The 21,633-nt window shown below is 40.9% G+C and overlaps 1 protein-coding gene and 1 long non-coding RNA gene across 3 annotated transcripts in view; one reads left to right on the forward strand and one right to left on the reverse strand.

The window, feature by feature from the left end:
- The window catches only part of LOC135550206 (forkhead box protein O1-A-like), a 92,012-nt gene extending 75,315 nt beyond the window's left edge, over positions 1–16,697 (reverse strand). The window contains exon 1 of the mRNA XM_064980804.1: positions 15,775–16,697. Within this exon, the coding sequence (XP_064836876.1) occupies positions 15,775–16,365 (591 nt within the window). The 5' untranslated portion in view covers positions 16,366–16,697. The remainder of the gene's footprint in view (positions 1–15,774) is intronic.
- Positions 11,266–21,373, forward strand: LOC135550207 (uncharacterized). Of its 2 annotated transcripts, none has more exons than XR_010457090.1 (3): positions 11,266–11,442; positions 11,661–11,832; positions 21,105–21,373. It is a non-coding gene; the product is annotated as an uncharacterized LOC135550207 (long non-coding RNA). The 2 variants fall into 2 exon arrangements; XR_010457089.1 differs by having other exon boundaries at positions 11,661–11,822.
- Positions 21,374–21,633: the final 260 nt, after the last annotated feature.

The raw sequence follows: 21,633 nt of genomic DNA on the forward strand, positions 1-21,633 counted from the left end.
ATGCAACTATTGTTTTTGTTGTTTCTCTATAACTACAGTACCAGTCAAAAGCTTGGTCACACCTACCCATTCCAGGGATTTTATTTTTTTTATTTAAAAAAAACTATTTTCTACATTGCAGAATAATAGTGAAGACATCAAAACTATGAAATAACACATATGGAATCATGTAGTAACCAAAAAAGTGTTTAACGAATCAAAATGTATTTTATATTTGAGTATCTTCAAAGTAGCCACCCTCTGCCTTGATGACAGCTTTGCATTCTCTCAACCAGCTTCACCTGAAGCAGTTCCCATATATGCTGAGCACTCGTTGGCTGATTTTCCTTCACTCTGCGGTCCAACTCATACCAAACCATCTCAATTGGGTTGAGGTCAGGTGATTGTGGAGGCCAGGTCATCTGATGCAGCCCTAAATCACTCTCCTTCTTGGTCAAATAGCCCTTACACAGCCTGGAGGTGTGTTGGGTCATTGTCCTTTTGAAAAACAAACGATAGTCCCACTAAGCACAAACCAGATGAGATGGTGTATCGCTGCAGAATGCTGTGGTAGCCATGCTGGTTAAGTGTGCCTTGAATTCTAAATAAATCACTGACAGTGTCACCAGCAAAGCATCATCACACCTCCTCCATGCTTCACGGTGGGAACCACACATGCCGAGATTGTCCGTTTACCTACTCTGACTTTCACAAAAACACGGCGGTTGGAACCAACAATCTCAAATTTGGACTCCACAGACCACAGATTTCCACCGGTCTAATGTCCATTGCTAATGTTTCTTGGCCGAAGCAAGTATCTTCTTATTATTGGCCTTTAGTAGTGGTTTCTAGTAGTGGTTTTCTCCAATTCAACTTAAAGGCCTGATTCACAGTCTCCTCTGAACAGTTGATGTTGAGATGTGTCTGTTACTTGAACTCTCTGAGGTGCAATTTGAGGTGCAGTTAAGTGCCGATTTCTGAGGCTGGTAACTCTAATGAACTTACCCTTTGCAGCAGCGGTAACTCTGGGTCTTCCATTCCTGTGGCGGTCCTCATGAGAGCCAGTTTCATCATAGCGCATGATGGTTTTTGCAACTGCACTTGAAGAAACTTTCAAAGTTCTTGACATTTTCCGTATTGACTGACCTTCATGCCTTAATAAAGTAATGATGGACTGTGGTTTTTCTTTGCTTATTTGATCTGTTCTTGCCATAATATGGACTTGTTTTTTTTACCAAATAGGGCTATCTTCTGTAAACCACCCCTACCTTGTCACAACAACTGATTTGGCTCAAACGCATTAAGAAGGAAAGAAATTCCACAAATTAACTTTTAACAAGGCACACCTGTTAATTCAAATGTATTCCAGTTGAATACCTCATGAAGCTGGTTGAGAATGCCAAGAGTGTGCAAAGCTGTCATCAAGGCAAAGGGTGGCTACTTTGAAGAATCTCAAATATGAAATATAGTTTGATATGTTTAATACTTTTTTTACTACATGATTCCATATGTGTTATTTCATAGTGTTGATGTCTTCACTATTATTCTACAATGTAGAAATAGGGTATGAATATTTATGTAAATGTAATATTTCAGTTATTTCTAAAAACCTGTTTTTGCTTTGTCATCATGTGGTATTGTGTGTATATTGATAAGGGAACATAGCCTAACAAAATGTGGAAAGAGTTAAGGGGTCTGAATAGTTTCCAGAGGCACTGACTCTACGCACATGCACACACACACACTCACATACAGTACAATTTTAATTGATGCTGTTTATCATACATCCTGATAGCTATTCACCTTACCCCTATACCGCAATCCCTCCTATATCCCTGCACATTGTAAATATGGTATTGGAACTGACCCTATATTAGGGTTGGGTGGTATCCAGATTTTCATATCATACCATCCTTCTCTCACCCCATGATTTATGTTAATACTGGTTTAGTACACAAGTGGGTGCCAAAAAAAAAAAAAGCCCATTGGGCATTTATTACCAGAATGATAACAAAATGTGCACAAGTAATAGCGAATTTGCATGTAGGCTGCTAGCTAAATATGCTAACGAGCACAAATGAAAATAAACAAATTGCAAAGACAGGCAATCCAGCTCATAAAGTTATACATACCTAGGTAGGAGCTACCGAATGTCATTTTTGATTAGTTTGGACATTTACAAGCAAATGTGAATGAGATACGTGCAAATGAACAAAGTTTTGACGCATGCAGTACTGTCTCTCCAGCAGCATGTCTACATCCTGTGTCTGTGTGGAGTCTGTAGTCGCTAGGGCAAAAGGCCTGCCTGCTCTGCTCAGAGAAGAGGGGGGGGGAGCCCTAACCCTAACGGAGAGGAGAACAAACGCAAGGAAATCAAGATAACAGTGGCAGCTGTACAAATAACTCATCCAAAGGGCTTTGCCTTCTCAAACACGGCAGTAAGCTAACACAACATGATGCCCTGTCACCTTATTAATTCAGCCACTTACTTAGATAACATGACCCCTAGAATAACTTGCTAACACAATATGCATGTTTTTTACACAAGAAAAAAAGATGAACGCTTTGTGTTTTGTAAACAGAGACCTAAAATGCTTCTTATTGTAATTTCTGCTCGGCATCAGACACATGTTGTGCTTCAGTTGCACTTCTAAACTCTGATGAGAATTCCCGGATGGGCATTCTATCAGCAGACAGCGCTCCGACTGATATGTAGCTTCTTTTCTCAGATACTTTCTTGGTTTACCGATTTTTCTCAGGTAAAATGCAAGATTAACTTTAAGCAAAACATTAGGAAATATAGCTGGCTACATTATTTCTATGGCAGGCCTAACCATTATACATATGATGGCCATGCATCGTGTTTGCACAAAATACCTTGCTTTTTTTATTGTAATCTCATTCACTTCTGTGGCTACCCCTGTCAATACACAGCTGGGACCACCTTACAAACAAACACATGACTGGCCACATTGTTCTGGGGAACTAAGTAAGCTTCATAATGTAAAATAATGTGACAGGTGAAATAAGAACGCGATCTGCTTTATCTCCTAATGCACTGGTTCTCAATCCTGGTCCTGGGGACCCAAAGGGGTGCACATTTTTGTTTGCCCTAGCACTACACACCTGATCAAAATGGCTTTGATGATTTGAGTCAGGTGTGTAGTGCTAGGGCAAAAACAAAAACGTGCACCCCTTTGGGTCCACAGGACCAGGATTGAGAACCACTGTCCTAACGCATTGCACCAGTTGACTGCAGGTGTTTACTTAAAAAATAGCCACAAATATAAAAATGTATTGGAAAACTTCAAAGAAATAGTTAACAGTATTGAATACCGTATATACGGTATACCACCCAAGCCAACCCTGTATATAGCTTCTTACTTTCTCATGCTCTTATTTTATTGTTTTTATTCTACCTTACATTATTTTTAGTACTACATTGGTATTGTTTACTACATTGTTGGGTTTAGAGCTTGCAATTATGGAATTTCCCTGTACGTGTGCATGTGACATTACAACTTGAAGTTAGCTGGCTAACTCATTGATCCTGTTTTGTAGTATACCCCTGTGGTGTTGTAATGATTACATTTTAGTAATTTAGCAGACAATCTTATCCAGAGCGTCTTACAGGAGTGAGTGCATACATTTTCGTACATGTATTAAAAACAAATTTCAGACATGGTCTTCAGGGATCTCTAAGGAACCCAAACCCCACCCCCAAAAATACAAAATAAACATTAACAGGAAGTTAGTCTCACACACACACAGTTACAGAGCTGCTACACGTGTGGCTGGCGATGGCTCAGATCACAGCTCATTGAGAAAAACACTGAGTTCCAGGAAGATGCCGTTCATGGCGTGGTGCACTCACTCTTTCTCTCTTTCCCCCTCCCTCCCTTCCTCCCTTTGGCGCCTAGCCCCAGCCTCCAGGGCCTCCAGGCTAACCCAGGGGAGAGAGAGAGGCCCCGGTGGGCAGGCTGGCGGGTAGGCAAGCGGCGAGACAGGGCTGGCTGCTCTGGCAGGGCAAACGGCTGGAACGCCCAGCTGGCACACACAGACACACAAACACTGATGGGCAATAAATAAGCATAGCGTGGGGAACACAGGATGCTCCACCCACCTCTAGTAACTTCCGCCCTCCCCCAACCACACACACACACACACACAGAGTGGAGAGCAGCATCCACCCCTAACACCTTCCACCTCCGATAGGGTGGAGTTCAGAATCCACCCTCTACCCACTAGAGTGGTGGGGAGTGGTGTTATCACAAAGAGTAAAATAGCACCCTCCTCCCTGGTGATACTATCACCATTATCATCATTATTATTACTATCAGCATCGCTGGGGGTGGCATTTGGGAATCATTTACCCCACCCTATATTGTTTCCGTATTACGGTAGTATGAATACTGTACATACCAAGATATATAGATCTGATCTATGACCTTTTTATAGATATGATCAACTGTTGATAAGGTGACAGACAGTATAGGGAGAGCACAAGGAGGGACAGTTGTGGAGAATAGAGAAAACACCTCACTTTACACACACACACACAATTACCCTGAGCCAGGAACTATCCTGTCTTGTGCTCCCTCCCTCCGGGAGAAGGGGTGAAAGCTGTGGTGGGAGAGGAGGCGAAAAAGAAACATTGGGGGCCGCAGCAAGGCAAATTGGTACTGTGACATCGTTGTGGCAATGGCAAGATGTTATCTAGCAACTTCTAGAACAAATCTAGGAAACAATAGCGATTCTCACTGAAAAATAGCAGCTCGTGCCTTTACACACTGGGCGACAGCCAGCGGTGACCATAGCGCGACATAAGCATACGTTATTGACATGCCAAAAGTGAATTTCTATAACACCATAAGCATGCATAAAAATGTATTTACATGCTACAGAAATTATTAACCCCCCAAAAAGACGATTAGAAAACAATGATTTTTATTGCTAAACATGACTCTGTAAACTGAAAAGTTTTTGCCAGCTAGCTAGAGTTGGCAAGTTTGCTGGTCCTTCTGTTGGATGTACGTGCTGATGATGTATCACCACGCAGGCTACGTTTTCTGTTATTGGTCAACAACGGCAGCACCACTTCGGAAATAGAAAAGATTTCTATTTTCTCCGCCTCGGCTTGTGCATGCCTTCACAGGCATGAGCACCGCCGACAGCGCCGCCTGGATAGAATTTTGCCCCCTCACCTAGGCTTCATTGAAAATGAATGGGCCACCCCACACGCCGAGCACTGTCTGTTAGCGACTTAACTCCTCTCTCCCTCCTTGCCTCCCTCTCTCCCTCCTCCCTCTCTCCTTAACTCTCCCTCCCCTCTGCTTCCTTTCTGCCTCCCTACCTACTCCCTCCCTCCCTCTCTATCTCACCATCTCCCTCCCTCCTCTTGCTACCCCTACCTCTCTACCCTTCCCTCTTCCCCCTCCCACCCTGCCTGGCCCTTATGTTTTTCAGGACGGAGGAGATACGAACACACGGCAGGCCGGTGCTATTTTCCAGCCAGTCAGCAGGATGTGCATCATAGTTCATTGTGGGGGACGAACCAAGGCACCGACCGAGCTGCTGCTGTTTTTACAGGAAGGGGTAAAAATAACCAATCGCCAAAGGTTCCACCATCCGGGACATAGGGCCGGGGCTGGGGCCGGGGGTTGGGCCGGCATAACATGACATGAAAAACTCCTGTTATGTTTGTTTGTTTGTTTGTTTTTAGATTAAAGGAAAACAGCCATTTGCACACAACAAGCAAGGATGCTCTTTGAGGTTGTGTTCCCGGATCTTTTGCCAAAGTGCAGTATTTATTTTGTTATTAACAGGTTATAATCACCTGAAATCAAATTTTCAACCACTAACTGTATGCCATGCCTATGCGGTATTTGTCATAACAGTATTCTTGTGTTTTATTGTTGGTTGACAACATAGTAGTAGTACCAAAGACATGACCTCAGTTCATGCCAGCAGACTGACTTACCCACACAAACGCCCAAGCTGCAGCTCTCCCTGTGTCTCCAATGAGTGGGCCTTTACTGCAGGACAGGGCTCAAACCGGAGACTTTGTGGTCATGAATGGTTAAAGCGCTTGATTCCAATCCTTAGAGTTCATGGTGACTACATGCAATGTCACACAACCGACCCTTCACACTCCCAACTCCGTCACCCCATGGCCAACAACACGCATGCACGCACAAACACTCCCTCACCCCGCCACCCATGAATGTTCCACGGCTAAACTGAGTCACATGATGCAATGGCTTGTACTGACTTTTGGTCACATAGCAGCTTACACACTACAGACAGACAGATGGACGCATTCATAAACATACAGGCATGATGTGCTTATATACAGTGCCTTCAGAAAGTATTCCGACCCTTTTACTTATTGTGTTACAGCCTGAATTCAAAATAGATTAAATGTTTAAAAAAATATTTAAAAAATATTAACCATCTACACACAATATCCCATATCCCATTTAGAAATTATAGCACATTTTTTGAATCCGAAATACAGTATTCACAACCAATAGTCAATATGTTACGAATATTTTCTGGTAAGTCACTAACAGCTTTGCACACCTGGATAGTGCAACTTTTTAGTTTTTATTCTTCAAGCTCTGTCAAATTGGTTGTTGATCATTGCTAGACAACCATTTTCATGTCTTGCCATAGATTTTCAAGTAGATTTAAGTCAAAACTGTAACTCGGCCTCTCAGTCTCCTTGATAAGCAACTTTAGTGTAGATTTGGCCTTGTGTTTTAGGTTATCGTCCTGCTGAAAGGTGAATTTATCTCACAGTGTCTGGTGGAAATCAGACAAATATTGATAGTGGTACTCAGTAATGTGTGTATTGGATTTGCCCCAAACATAACACTTTGTATTCGTGTTAATTGTTTGTTAAAGTTAATTGCTTCACCACATTCTTTGCAGAATCACTGTAGTGCCTTGTTGCAAACAGGATGCATGTTCTGGAATATTTTTTATTCTGTACATGCTTCCTTCTTTTCACTCTATCAATTAGGTTAGTAATTGTGGAGTAACTACAATGTTGTTTATCCATCCTTAGTTTTCCCCTATCAAAGCCATTGAACTCGGTAACTGTTTTAAATTCACCCTTGCCCTCATGGTGAAATCCCTGTGATTTCCTTCCTCTCCTCAACTGAGTTAAGAAGGACGCCCGTATCTTTGGGTGTATTGATACACCATACAATCACTACGAAGTGTAATGAATAACTTCAACATGCTGAAAGGGATATTCAGTGTTCTTTTTTTCTTCCGTTTTCGTCCTTCATCCCTTCTACCAATAGAAGCCCTTCTTTGCGAGTCATTTGGAAAACCTCCCTGGTCTTTGTGGTTGAATCTCTGTTTGAAATTCACTGCTTGACTGAGAGACCATACAGATAATTGTATGTGTGGGGTACAGAGATGAGGTAGTCATTAAAAAATCACGTTAAACACTATTATTGCACACAGAGTCAGTCCATGCTACTCATGTGACTTGTTAAGCACATTTTTACTCCTGAATATATTTAGACTTGCCATAACAAAAGGGGTTGAATACTTACTAATTTCAGCTTTTAATTTGAATTCATTTGTAAACATTCCACTTTCACATTAGTCAAGGGGTGTGAATACTTTCTGAAGGCACAGTATATTACATTTGTTTTAGGCCTATTTGATGACTTTATTATTTAATTCCAAGTCAACATATCTGTATAGAGCTGCTGCCTATCCTGTCTGACAAAAATCACTATTTTAGTAATTCTTCAAAGTAAATAAGGCATACTTTTATGACTGCTGAAAACCAACTATCAATCTTTGAGCAAGTATAGATACCTCACAAAGCAACTGCTCTCTATACCTCTCGATCGCACTGTCTTCTGTCTCTTCTCTCCGTCTCAGACCGGACAAGGAGGCTCGCAATGGATTATGGCCATTATAGTTAATTAACACGTTTTCTGTGCTAAACTATGTAGAATATTGGCCTGTTGGAAAATACAACTCCCTACTACAAATCACACAGTTCAGGCTTGATCTGATTTATCTTTAGAGAAACTGCACATTGCCCTCACAGAAAACCCCCTGAACAAAATGGAATTCAAATAATTGAACCAATGTCAGTTAAATCGCTCAGCACTAGCCATTTGGGACACCGACCTGAAAGGCCAAGCTGTTGAGTCCGCACAGGAAACTAGAGGACATGGACGACGCAGGGATATGAGCACACAACTCTGGAATTCAAGGATGTTTGATGCCCCCTCCCCCCTACATTGATTGAGGTGTTTGTGTTGCCTCCTGTTATTGTTAAGACTGAGGACTCAGAAAAAGAAGAACATTTAATTGAGTAAAAATAAGCTCTGTCGCTACTAGCAGCGCCAAGCGCCCCTAACCCACGACTCACCCCAATGTTCAAAAAGAAGAGAGGCTATAGATGAATAATTTCAGACAGGTTTAGAATAAAAAGGAGGAAAAGGCTGTCTTGTAGCTAGGGCAGTAATTCATAAAGCGGCCATGCAGTGACCAAGTTGTTTTGTTTCACACAATGGAAACTGATTTGTTCAGCCCCGTCAGTCACGCATAGCTCTGCAGGCATTTCCTGACTCACTATTGGTGTTTCATCTCACAGAAGTGACATTAAACTCCTAAACACTTAGGCTGCTAGGCATATACTGCAAAAAGTAGATTGAACACAGCACAAGTAAAGCACAAAATGCTGTGGGAGATGAGTTCGCCTTAATTTCTGAGTCCATGTTTCATGTCTGTCTGTCGAGCTGTGTGTGTCTGTCTGGAGCAACCTGTCATTTCTGTCTGTCTAAATGTGTCTGCATCTCCTCTTCTGTTTGTAATTCCATCTGTATCTGGTCTAAGTAGACGGCTCTCCCTATCCTATCATCACCACTGAGCTGACTAACTACCTACGCACGGCAGCAGACTTTGGCCCAGGGCATTCCAATTCCAGTAAATGTTTTTGTTTGCGTAATGTCTCTTATAAGACGAGTCACCCCATTTGAACTCACACATCCATACTCACACTTAGCCTACCCACGGCGGTCCCTCGGTCGGTGCTGCAGAAGATAGCATCGGAAAAAGGGGGAAAAAAAGGTGTTTTGACTGATAAAGAATATTACCGTCCGTACGAAAATATGTATATATTTTGTTACATTCCTTTCGCACTGAGGAATGTTTTGGATGACAAAATACAGTATGTGGGCCTAAAGCACAAACAAGCTGTTAAGGATTATAGATCAGAACTCCTAGTCCTACTCTGAAATACTTGATACACCCCAGCCTGCTCTAAGCTCACAGTGCTGTAGTAAACGAGAGAACGTTCTGTGCCAGCATTACGATAGCTCTTATTGAACTGGCCTAGTGCCAGACCACCTCCACAGAGGCTTATGTTACTTAAGGTATTTCTACAACCGTCTAGTCTAGTGTCTGCTGCTCACCAAATCAGCCGGTGGAGGAATAGAGCTGAGTAAAGCTTTCTCTGATTGACTGGATGTCTGTCTGTAAAGGCACCACAACAAACTCAAAGCCTGGTAGAATTGACAACAGTGCGTTTAGGTGCCAACAACCTGTATGCCAAATCTTTCCATGACCAACTCTGAACACACTCACTGTTTGTTGTGCTCCTCTTGTCCTAGAATATCATAAGGCGCACCGACTGATAGTGTGTTTTTGTTTTGTTTTAGATAAGCCTGCAGCGGGGCTCGCTCTCTCTAGTATTCCAACAGATGTCCTATAACTTGTTTGTTTCGAGAGAAGAAGTCAGTAAAATTAGTGACAGAAGGGAGGACAAAGCACGTGGTGCATCACTGGAGAGGGAGGGAGAATCTCTCCCCTCACTCATCTGGACTTCAAAGGTTACTGGGGTACCTAGGTTCATCCAGTGACCAGCCATATCAAGGCTGACTGATAAACATTTGCACAGCCACCAGCAGCAGTGTCCTTTGCTACATACACAGTGCTGTTGAAGAATATGGACAAGGACACAGAGTACACCACTACTTATATAAACAAGGGTGTGCGTGTGTGTGTATGTGTGTGTTAAGAGTTTCAAAGGAACAAAATGTTCAAGATTGACACACAAACAAACCATAGCATCATGGACACTGCCTATAGGCCTAGTTAAACTGGGTCAAAAAGGAATCTGTAAGAAAACATTGCATTTAACCAGGTTTAGAAGGACAGTCAATACAATGTGCTGAAATGATCATTATAGGCCGTGTAAATTATTTTGGGACATTTCTTTAGCAAGTCTATATGACAAAGACAAACCATTCTTCAGTCCTTTAATACTGGTATTGTGGAGCTACAGGTACTCTGATTAAACAGATATATTGCTCCCTCACTGTTCTCCTTACAGGCCTGTCTGCCCACTCCTCCTAGCTTTCGTTTTTGCCAACACGTCTTGAACAGAAACTAAACACGACCAGCATTAATTCTAATGGGGTGGGGTAAAACTCGGAATACACATACAGCCAATAGGAGTGCAGTGCCACCCCAAATGGGCACGGTGCCTATAAAGTCACCGAGCGGGTTTGCCAGTCGCATTCCTTTCACTCCAGTGACAGACTCTCTCTCTCTCTCTCTCTCCCCCGCCAACCTCACACTTTAGAGCCGTCACTCACCCTAGTCAGGGGCTGTATTGTAGACTATCAAGCGTCTCAGAGTGCTGGTTTAGGATGGGTTTACCTTTAAGATCACGGATAAGATGGATAAGATGATATGGACAGGGGGTTTGCCAGTCACATTCCTTACACTACAGTGACCGACACACAGACAGACATATACACACAATTCAGGTGGAACGGAAGTTGTTACACATTCAGTTATTTGTCAATATATAAATCTAAAACCAATGAACCAGCACAACATGGGGCTCCCGAGAGGTGCAGTGGTCTAAAGCACTGCATCTCAGTCATAGAGGCGTCACTACAGACCCTGGTTCAATCCCGGGCTGTATCACAACCGGCCATGATCAAAAGTCCCATAGGACAGCACACAATTGGCCCAGCGTCGTCCAGGTTAGGGGAGGGTTTGGCCGGGGTAGCCCGTCATTGTAAAATAAGAATTTGTTCTTAACTGACTTGCCTAGTTAAATAAAGGTTCAATTAAATAAATGATGACATGACTTTGATACAGAGATTTAAATCACACTTCCCCTAGGTGGTTTTTTTGTACCTGATCTCTGGAACCTGCTGCTCTCCTCTCTCCTTTTTCCCTTTCTCTCCTCCTTTCTTTCTTTCCCAGGGGCCTGCTGAGAGACACTTAACTGTTTCACAGTCAATGATTTACACTCGGGAGTGGAGACAGACCGCCAAAGCTTTGCTGGGCTGAGCCCATCATAACTGTACGCTGGACTGAAAAGAAGACTATAATACGATAGTCTTCCTATATAAAAGAGGGGAACTTCAAAGTGAACCACAACAGCAGTAGCAAGAAATGTGTGAGCAGCAGGTTAGCTTTCCTGAATCAATAACAATTCTACTCTCTCTCTCTATTCCTTCTCTTTCTTTCTCTCTGTCTGTCTGTCTTGCTTTTTATTCCTTCTCTCTCGCTTTCTCTCTTTGTCTCGCTGCTTCATTAAGAAGGGCTAGTGAGCAAGCATTTTGCAGTAAAGTGTATTCTAGCGCATTTGACAAATCAAATTTGATCTCTGATACATATGCCCACAGCTACAGCTTAAAAGTGGATCCACAGAAACATCCCATGACTTCATGGAATGTTGACACGGCGCTGTCGCAAGGGGAACGTGGGCAGACGTTTTGTGGCAGCACGCATAGGCAGACCATGACTGTTACGTCTTGGAACACACCTCTGGAGTACCTCTCTCACAGGTAAATACAGGTAACTCTCCACCTATTTTTATCCTGAAGAATGGAGGGGCCCCTGATGTCCATAGAGTAACTTAACAACTGCAAGACTGCTATGCTAAAATTTCAGCTATGTAGTGGGTTGAATGAGCGACACTAGTGATGCACCGATATTACATTTTTGGCCGATACCCAAGATTTTCCCTGCCAAAAAAAAACGGTACCGATAACCGATATTTAACATTTTAGCGGCCTTTTAAGCATTCTAGTACAGTTAAATAGTTAACACACACACAGACGCAGCAGTCTAAGGAACTGCATCTCAGTGCAAGAGGCGTCACTCCAGTCCCTGGTTCTAATACAGACTGTATCACATCCGGCCGTGATTGGGAGTCCCATAGGGCGGCGCACGATTGGCCCAGTGTCATCCGGGTTTGGCCGGGGTAGGCCGTCATTGTAAATAGGAATTTGTTCTTGACTGACTTGCCTAGTTAAATAAAGGTTACACACACACACACAAACACTGACCAAAAAGTTATTTTGTTGGCATTTACGTATGTCCCCATTACCAGTAAAACATAATCAAAACCTATTTCTTTCACTAACTTGCTGTGCTGTTTCGTTGTTAATTTGTTCAGTAATTTCATTCTCAACCAGGATGTCTATGGAACGCCGTTTGGGTCTTTGCGTGTCAAATAAGCTTGTTGACCAATCAGGACCTGAATATGACTGCATGTCACAATTTAACGCGTTCATACATTTTTTACGTAGTTATTACACATTGATTACACTATCACTCATATTTCATATGTCACAACGATTCATCGATACGTATGCTATGATGCTGGTAAGGTTGTCTCGCACACCTACAGTTCTGGTCATAAAAAAAGCTAGCTAGCTTATGGATGCAAACAATGTTCCCCAAAAACATAGAAAAACGACATTGTTTCAGTAGCTATAGTTAGCTAGCTAACTATATAGCTAGGTGTCATCTAAAATAACCCTAATTTATAAGATAGTTCTTATTTGATTAATGGTGGTCGGACCCATCTATGTGAAGCTAGCCACAATAGTGGACTTTGTGGTTAGCCTTCAAAATAAAGTATGGCATAATTCTACTATTTGTATTCATTTGCATCACTGTCAATAACATACTTTTGCAAATTCCACTATTGGGCCTAATCTTTATTGTGGCTAGCCAGATGAAGCTAGCTGGCTGATTATAACGTTAGCTTTGGGCAACAGGGTTAAGTAGCTGGCTAGTTATTTATTTTCATGAACTGAAGTTCAATTTCAATAGGCGAACAACAAGTGGCAACCTAGCTAATACTTAATCACAAGGATTCCTAAATCATTGCTAAGAATAATGAAAATGACTGCAGTTTCTACTGGTCAATGTTTTCAGGTTGGTTGTATTGGTGCTAGCTAGGTTCCAAGCTAAAGCTAGCTACCCCAGAAGTTGTGGTCAAACAAATTGCTTTATTATCAACGTGGCCGGTGTTTGCAGACTTTTTTGTACAGCTTTGATAGTGCTACTGTATCTTTTTTGACACGCAAAGACCCAAATGGTATTCCATAGTATGTATGTCGTGAAGCTAATAGCAGTGACGCTATCACTATGCAACTTCGGTAGGGCAACATCTGAAAAATAGCGCACTTGGTAGTGTGTACCGGTGCTCGACCAGTCGGCGAAAGCGAACATCACCCAAGACAGAACAGTTGATTGTCAAGGGCAATGAATTCCATTCTCTTGGCTTTAATGGCTTTCGCCTTTGAGTTGTCTCGCTGAAATGTTCTTACTCTTTCAAATGACTGCTCAATCCACAGGCTAGGTTAGGAATGCTGTGTTGCACGTGTAGGGCAGAATTTTACGTGCCGTCATTACGTTATATAGGTATGCACGTCAGCTTTGACATTGGTTTTGCACATCAGCGTTAAACTAGACATCATCCGATACCGATGTTGGCATTTTTAGCTAATATTGGCCGATTCCAATATGTTCACTGATATATCGTGCATCCCTAAGCGACACGGTTATAAAGGCACAGTTACAATTACACAGTTATCTGTGCCTGTGAGAAGGCACCTATTCGTATCCTTAGATGCAACATTAAACAAACCATTTATAAATGCCTTATTTTAAATTGTATTACCATAGCTAAGTCTTTTTAGAAGGTTTGTGAAGCATCTGTTAAGTACTTATGAATAGTTTATGAATGCTCTATAAAGCATTTATGATAAGCATGATGGTCCACCTTTAATTGAGAGATGTGCTATTCACTGGAAGAGATCATCACTCTGTGTAGACAGAATTAACACTCCAGCTTTGAGAAACAAGTCAACTTCTCTGAATTTGTCAGAGGGATTTAATGCTCTCCGTCACTGCAACGGATTTCCATCATATGGATTCTGGAGATGTCGTTTTTGAGGTCAGTGTAGATCTGCATTTAAAATCTACCAGGTAGGCCAGTTGAGAACAAGTTTGCATGATTGTTGCTAACAATCTGATGTTCAGACAAAGGGAATGAAATAGTCTATAATGCGCACCACAGCAGCGCTCAACTCAGACAGAGGTGTGTAGTCTACTGTAGCTGCTGGCAAAGTAATTCAAAGCCTATATCACTCAGGTGCAACTTTCCAGTGCTGATATTTTTGCCATGTAAGGTTGTTATTGAAACAAAATCAGACAAACCCATAGTAGAGTAGTTTACCTATTTACCTAGTCGGCTTGTTGTGTGTTCAGTGTGACAGAAGCATTCCTCGAGGTGCTTTCAAGTTGCGAGAGCCAGGGAAACATGTGTTATGACAAGCAGTCAATGCGCAATTCTTAATGCAATCACCGGGAAAACACTTAAAATCAGTTTTGGCTAATGTATTTTGAAAACAGTTTTAGCTTTTTAGTAAAAAATAAAAGAGGGTGATCCAAGTTCTCCATTGCTTCCACTTTATTTAAACCAGAGTTTCAAGCATAGTGTACTTTTTGGTGAACGTCGGGAACCAAATTGCATAATTTGGCTCCCTGATTTGCGTCAATCAAATCAGGGACCCCCTTTTCCCCTCAGAACAGCCTCACTTCATTAGGGTATGGACTTCACATGGTGTCGATAGCATTCTACAGGGATGTTGACTCCAATGCGTCACACAGTTGTGTCAAGTTGGGTGGATGTCCTTTGGGTGGTGGACCATTCTTGATACACACGGGAAACTGTTGAGAGTGAATAACCCAGCAGTGTTGCAGTTCTTGACACAAACTGGTGCCCCTGGCACCTACTACCAAACCCGTTCAAAGGCACTTAAAAATACTTAACCTGCCTTCTCCCTTTCATCTACACTGATTTAAGTGGTTTCAACAAGTGACATCAATAAGGGATCATAGCTTTCACCTGGGCAGTGTATGTCCTGGAAAAAGGTTTTCTTTATATTTTGTGTACTCAGTGTACTTTGCAATAGAAACCCAAAATATATATTTGAGTGAATAATAATTAATAATGATGCATTTACATTTATAATAAAAAATAATATAATAAGGATGTAATAACAAATCAGGATGTTCTGTCCAATAGAGTAAATGCATCAGTTGGGTTACAGATGATAATGCTTATTACTAATAGCAAATCTGATAACATAGGGAGGACCACGGACCCACGAAGAAAGTGGACTGGAATTGGTCAAGTAGGCCAACAAAATGATCATCTTTGTTACATGAGGGAAAGTAAACTTGGCCCCAGACAATCGATCTAAGATACACGTTTTTAAGTCACTGCCCCGTGATCTCCAAATACCCCCATCTATCAGTGATTCTGCACTGCGGGACATTGTGGCACGTAGTGAATTAATGACCTGGGACACAATTTAATTGACTTGACACAGGGTAGCCTATAATTCAGGGACAATTCATAACGTGATGGCTGTAAAATAGGCCTACATAATGTCATATTAGATATTAAGCGCGAATGGATGCTTATTGCGTGCTTACCTTCCAACCTGCAGAGCTATTACTGTCTCCTTTATCCTTAAAATATGGCACGCTCTTCACCATCCAGTCATAGATCTGAGACAAGGTGAGTCGCTTCTCGGGTGAGCTCTCTATCGCCTTGGTGATGAGGTCCGCGTAGGACATATTCCCCCACGCGTTCCGACGCGACGAGCTGCTTTTCCTCTGCGCAGCAGCGGCAGCAGCGGCCACCGAATTTGACCCGACGGGGGACGAGAGCGGGGGCACCTGTTGCTGGTGTGGCAGCAGAGTACCCGGGTGTTTCTGTAACTGCTGTGGATGATGTTGCTGCTGTTGCTGGTGTATGCATTTCTCCTGGCATTGAAAATCATTGCACAAAACCAGCCGTTTCTCATCCTCCTGGTAGTCCTCTGACTCCTCTAACAAACTGAGGTTACTAATGTATTCGACAGGCTCCTGCTTGACTGCAGGCGCCGGTGAAGATGTGTTCGAGCTGGCGGGTTCGATGAACTCCGGTCGAGGCAGAGGCCAGGTGCATGACCGGGGGCGGGAGAGCGGCTCGAAATCCGGGTCAATATCAACCAACTGTTGCGGCGGTGGTAATTCTGCCATCTCGAAAAGCAAACGGGCAAATAGCGCAACTGTCACATAAAGACACTCAATGAATCGACCAGTCCAGGCACCAAATGTAAAAGTGTAGAAACCGTCGTCACTTCTTCACGAACTCCCAGATAGAAGGTACTGGTTGATAACGGCCGGTGGTTTACGATGAAGTAATACAATTTTGTTTAGCTCCTTTATCTAAAACTGCGCGGTTACAGTTAAAGTGTATCCGTGTTCTGTTCGTAGCATGTATATCACGCTTGTCGATGTCTACTGTCAGTGTCAATCACGGTTATACTAAATTACCTTTTGTAAATCCTACGAAGTAAACTGGTAACAGACATTGGGTAACACCCACTAGGTCCTTGAGTGACAGTGAGTGGCCACCAATGATAACCCTTAGGCCTGTGTCTATAAAGTAAACAGGACATGGCTTTTACATTGCCTAATGCATGCTTCTGATCTTATTCTATCGAGAACAATATTTCCCACCCTGAAAACAGGGGCCAGGGCAGTGAGTTTAAACGTTTAAACATGGAAAATATTGAAGGAAGTGCAAGCGGTTAGAACAATGTGTTTTTGAGTTATATCTATTTTTTTGCCCATGTCTTAGGGGAAAGTTGTCTGGGGTTTCAATGTTATTAAGTATTGGACTACTTTATAAAATGTTGGACAAGTCTTGGATTTATAAAAGTATATACAACGTCTAAGGGAACGTGTAGTATTTTCTGACAGAAAAAAAACTACATTTAGTAAGATTTAGATATATCCATACTGGTTATCCTTAAGCAAACACATTTTTGAAGGGAAATAAGTGGGCAGAATTCATATTTTTTGGTTGTTATTCAATAAAAACAGAAACTTTTATAAAGGGTTCCCCTGAAGAATAGTATGTTAAACCATTTCATACATTTCTACTTTGGCATTTTGGTACTTGACTCTTAAAACCTAAAAAATAGGTATCTTATTTTAATTAAATAAATAAAGTATCGAAACAAAATGGTATTGCACATCTCACTATTAATATCCTCTTTTTAGTTTCGCACACTCCCTACCCAAATCACCCTAAAGTATCTCAAAATTGATTGTGTAATTCAATTAAGTTACTTAATAGATTATTTGGATATGATTCTGGAAAATGCTAATATAGGTACCATTGTCTTGCTTTGGATTGCCCTGGGGGTATTTTGCCCCACCGAAGGCCGGACATTTTTCCCCAAACATACTCACTTTAAAATGTTACTATTTCATTAAACTGATTCAAATGTCTCTCTCTAACCAAGTGGATTATTTCTCTTTAGGCTCCCCTAATGTTATGTAAAAAAGTTTATAGATCTAACTTCATTAGATTATATATAAAACGTTTTTCTAAATGACAAAATATTAGATCAATGTACCTCAAATGGTTTGTTGGAGTAACTTATAAAGTTCAGACCGATGACATTTTTAGTTGAGCAAGACTATTGGTATCCAGGGAAAGTTTGAAGAAAGTGACAGAAATAACTTTGTCACTTTGTGAGAATTACAGGATGGCATTTAATCACTCTTCTTTTACGGTGCTGCTATAGGCCAGCAAGTACAAAATGTCAGTATCTGGAGAATGTGTGTGTGATGTTAGATAAGGTCTCTAATGCAAACAGAGACATTTTCTTGGTGACCTGAACAATGACTGGTTATCATCTAGTTGTCCTCTCAAGAGGAAGCTTCTTACTGTGACTAATGCCTGTAACATGACCCAGGTTATCACTCAACCAACTAGTGTATACCAATAGTGTTGGACTGGTGACATCCACTTGTATTGACCATATATTCACCAATACTGCAGAACTTGCACCATAGCAATATCAGTTCCCATTGGCTGTAGTGACCATAACATTGTGGCAATGACAAGGAACCCCAAAGGCAGGGCCTAAAGTTATTTATAAGAGATCGTACAAAATGTTCTCTCATGACTCTTTTGTTGAAGATGTAAAAAAATGTATGTTGGTCTGATTTGTATGAGGAGAATACAGATGCAACACTTGGGAGTATTTGTAAAATTATTCTTGCCCATTGTTGTCAAACATGCACCTCACTAACTGTGCAAACTGTTAGAGCCCCCTGTATCGATGATGAATAAAGAAATGATGCAACACAAAAGTGTCAAACAAGTCAGGCTGCTCAGCTGATTGGTTGACATACTTTCAGTAGAGAAATGTTGTGACTGAACCTAACAAAAAAAGATTTTAGTACAAAAACAAGATAAATTACATAACAAACAATGGGAAAAGACTTAAGTATATATTAAGGGCAAAAAAAACAATTAACCTCCATTTGTTGAAGTTTATGGGTCATTTATAACAAAACATTTTGATGTAGCCAATCATTTCAATGACCATTTCACTGGTAAAGTGGCCAAACTGACAAGTGAAATTACACATTGAACCATCATATTTGTGTATTGAAGATCTCATAATGAAAGAGGAAGGATCGCCATTTTGAATTTGGTCAAGTTTGTGCGAAATGGGTGGAAAAAGTTATCCATTAATAATGGTAAGCCACCAGGTATAGACAATCTATATGGGAAACTATTGAGAATGGTAGCAGACTGTATTGCCACCCCTATTTGCAATGTTTTTAACCCAAACCTAAAGGAGTGTGTCCACAGGCGTTGAAGGAAGGTAAACCAATTCCACTACCTAAAAATAGTAAAGCACTCTTTGCTGGCTCTAACAGCCACCCAATCAGTTTGTTGCCTGTTCTTAGTAAACTGAAGGAGTTAGTGTTTGATCAAATACAATGCTGTTTTTTAACGAACAAGTTAACTACAGACTTTCAGCATGCATATAGGGAAGGGCACTTAACTTGTACTAAACAGATGCAGATAACTGATGATTGACTCAAATAAATGGATAATAAGATAGTTGGATCTGTATTGTTAAATTTCAGTGCAACCTTTTATTGATCATTTGTTATTTGAAAAAAAACTCACTTGTTATGGCTTTACTGTGACTGTTAGCCATCACATGGTTGGATAATTACTTATCAAATAGAATAGACTATTCTTCAATGGAAGCTTATAACAGATATGTACAGTGGGTATCCCTCAGGGAAGTTGTCTTGGGACATTACTCTTTATTTTTACAAATAATTTGCCACTTGTCTTACAAGAAGCTCAAATAACGATGTATGCTGATTGCACACTCTATACATCAGCACCTAAAGCCAGTGAGCTCACCAAGACTTAAAAATGATTAAGTCCGTGTCAGAATGGGTAATTAAAAATAAACTGGTCTTAAATACATTTAAAACCAAAAGCACTGTATTTGGTTCAAAGCATTTTCTTTGACCTAAACCTCAACTGGAGTTGTGCATATAAGGTGTAACCATTGAACAAGTTGAGGAAGCTAAACACAATGGTCAATTATCATAGTCAAATCATATTGAAAAAGTTGTGAAGATCGGGAGAGGTATGTCTGTTATAAAAATATGTCGTGCATTTAAAGCAAAGATCAACTGTACTTGTTGTTTAGGCTTTCTCTCGTCCCATTTTGATTACTGTCCGGTAATATGGTCAGGTGCAGCAAATAATTACCTAGTAAAGCTGCAGCTGGCTCAAAACAAAGCAGCACACCTTGCCCTTATCTGCACACAAAGAACTAACATCAACAGCATGCATGATAGTCTTTCGTGGTTTAGAAGAGAAGTAGTACATTTTTCTCATCTTTTTAAATGTCTAACCACTTGTATAATATATCGCATACACTTCAGACACACAGTACCAGTCAAAAGTTTGGACACCTACTCATTCAATGGTTTCTTTATTTTTACTATTTTGTACATTGTAGAATAATAGTGAAGACTTCAAAACTATGAAATAACACATATGGAATCATATAGTAACCAAAAGTGTAAAACAAATCAATATATCTTATATTTGAGATTCTTCAAGGTAGCCACCCTTTGCACACTCTTGGCATTCTCTCAACCAGCTTCATGAGGTAGTCACCTGGAATACATTTAAGTTAACGGGTGTGCCTTGTTAAAGTACATTTGTGGAATGTCTTTCCTTCTTAAAGCATTTGAGCCAAGCGTTGTAACAAGATAGTGGTGGTATACAGAAGTCCATATTTTGGCAAGAAGAGCTCAAACAAGTTAAGAGAAACAGCAGTACATCATTACTTTAAGTCATGAAGGTCAGTCAATCCAGAAAATTAAGAACTTTGAAAGTTTCTTCAAGTGCTATCGCAAAAATCATTAAGCGATATTATGAAACTGGCTCTCATGAGGACCACCACAGAAAAAGAAAACCCTGAGTTACCTCTGCTGCAGAAGATAAGTTCATTAGAGCTACCAGCCTCAGAAATTGCAGTCCAAATAAAAGTAACAGACATCAACGTCAACTGCTCAGAGGAGACTGCATGAAATCAGGCTTTCATGGTCAAATTGCTGCAAAGACACCACTACTAAAGGACACCAATAATAAGAGACTTCCTTGGGCAAAGAAACACATTAGATCGGTGGAAATCTGTCTTTTGGTCTGATGAGTCCGAATTTGAGATTTTTGGTTCCAACCGCCGTGTCTTTGTGAGATGCAGAGTAGGTGAACGGAGGAGGTGTGATAATGTGGGGGTTCATTACTGATGACACTGTCGTGATTTAATTAGAATTCAAGGCACACTTAACCAGCATAGCTACCACAGCATTCTGCAGCGATACGCCATCCCATCTGGTATGCGCTTTAGTGGAACTCTTTTTTTTTACAACAGGACATCTCCAGGCTGTGTAAGAGCTATTTGACCAAGGAGGAGAGTGATGGAGGGCTGCATCAGATGACCTGATCACAACATATGCCTAGTTTCCTGAAATTAGTCACATATGAATTGTGTGTAAATATTATTTTTGTTGTCTCTTGGTGTCTTTCCTTTGAATTTAATGTATATCATATGTTGTTCTTGTCTATTACTGTTCTGTACATTTTATGTGGACCCCAGGAAAAGTAGCTGCTGCATGTGCAGTAAGTAATGGGGATCCTCAAGCCACCCTAAATACTATTCATTATTGTTACTTTATTTTATTTGTGTATCCTTTAAAAATGTTAAAATTTTTAGATGTAATAAACAGTTAAAACATTGGTTGAAATTGTTACATACAAAGTTTTTGTTACAAAATATTGCACTTCGATAAGATTGCACTAGACACTGATATTATTCCAATGACAGGTCACTAATGACCGAAACCACCTTTTTAGTTGCTCTGCATGCAAATCTCTAAAAATAATTGTGTTTAGGTTAATGG

This window comes from Oncorhynchus masou, chromosome 12 (assembly GCF_036934945.1).
Source record: "Oncorhynchus masou masou isolate Uvic2021 chromosome 12, UVic_Omas_1.1, whole genome shotgun sequence".
Classification (NCBI taxonomy): domain Eukaryota; kingdom Metazoa; phylum Chordata; class Actinopteri; order Salmoniformes; family Salmonidae; genus Oncorhynchus; species Oncorhynchus masou.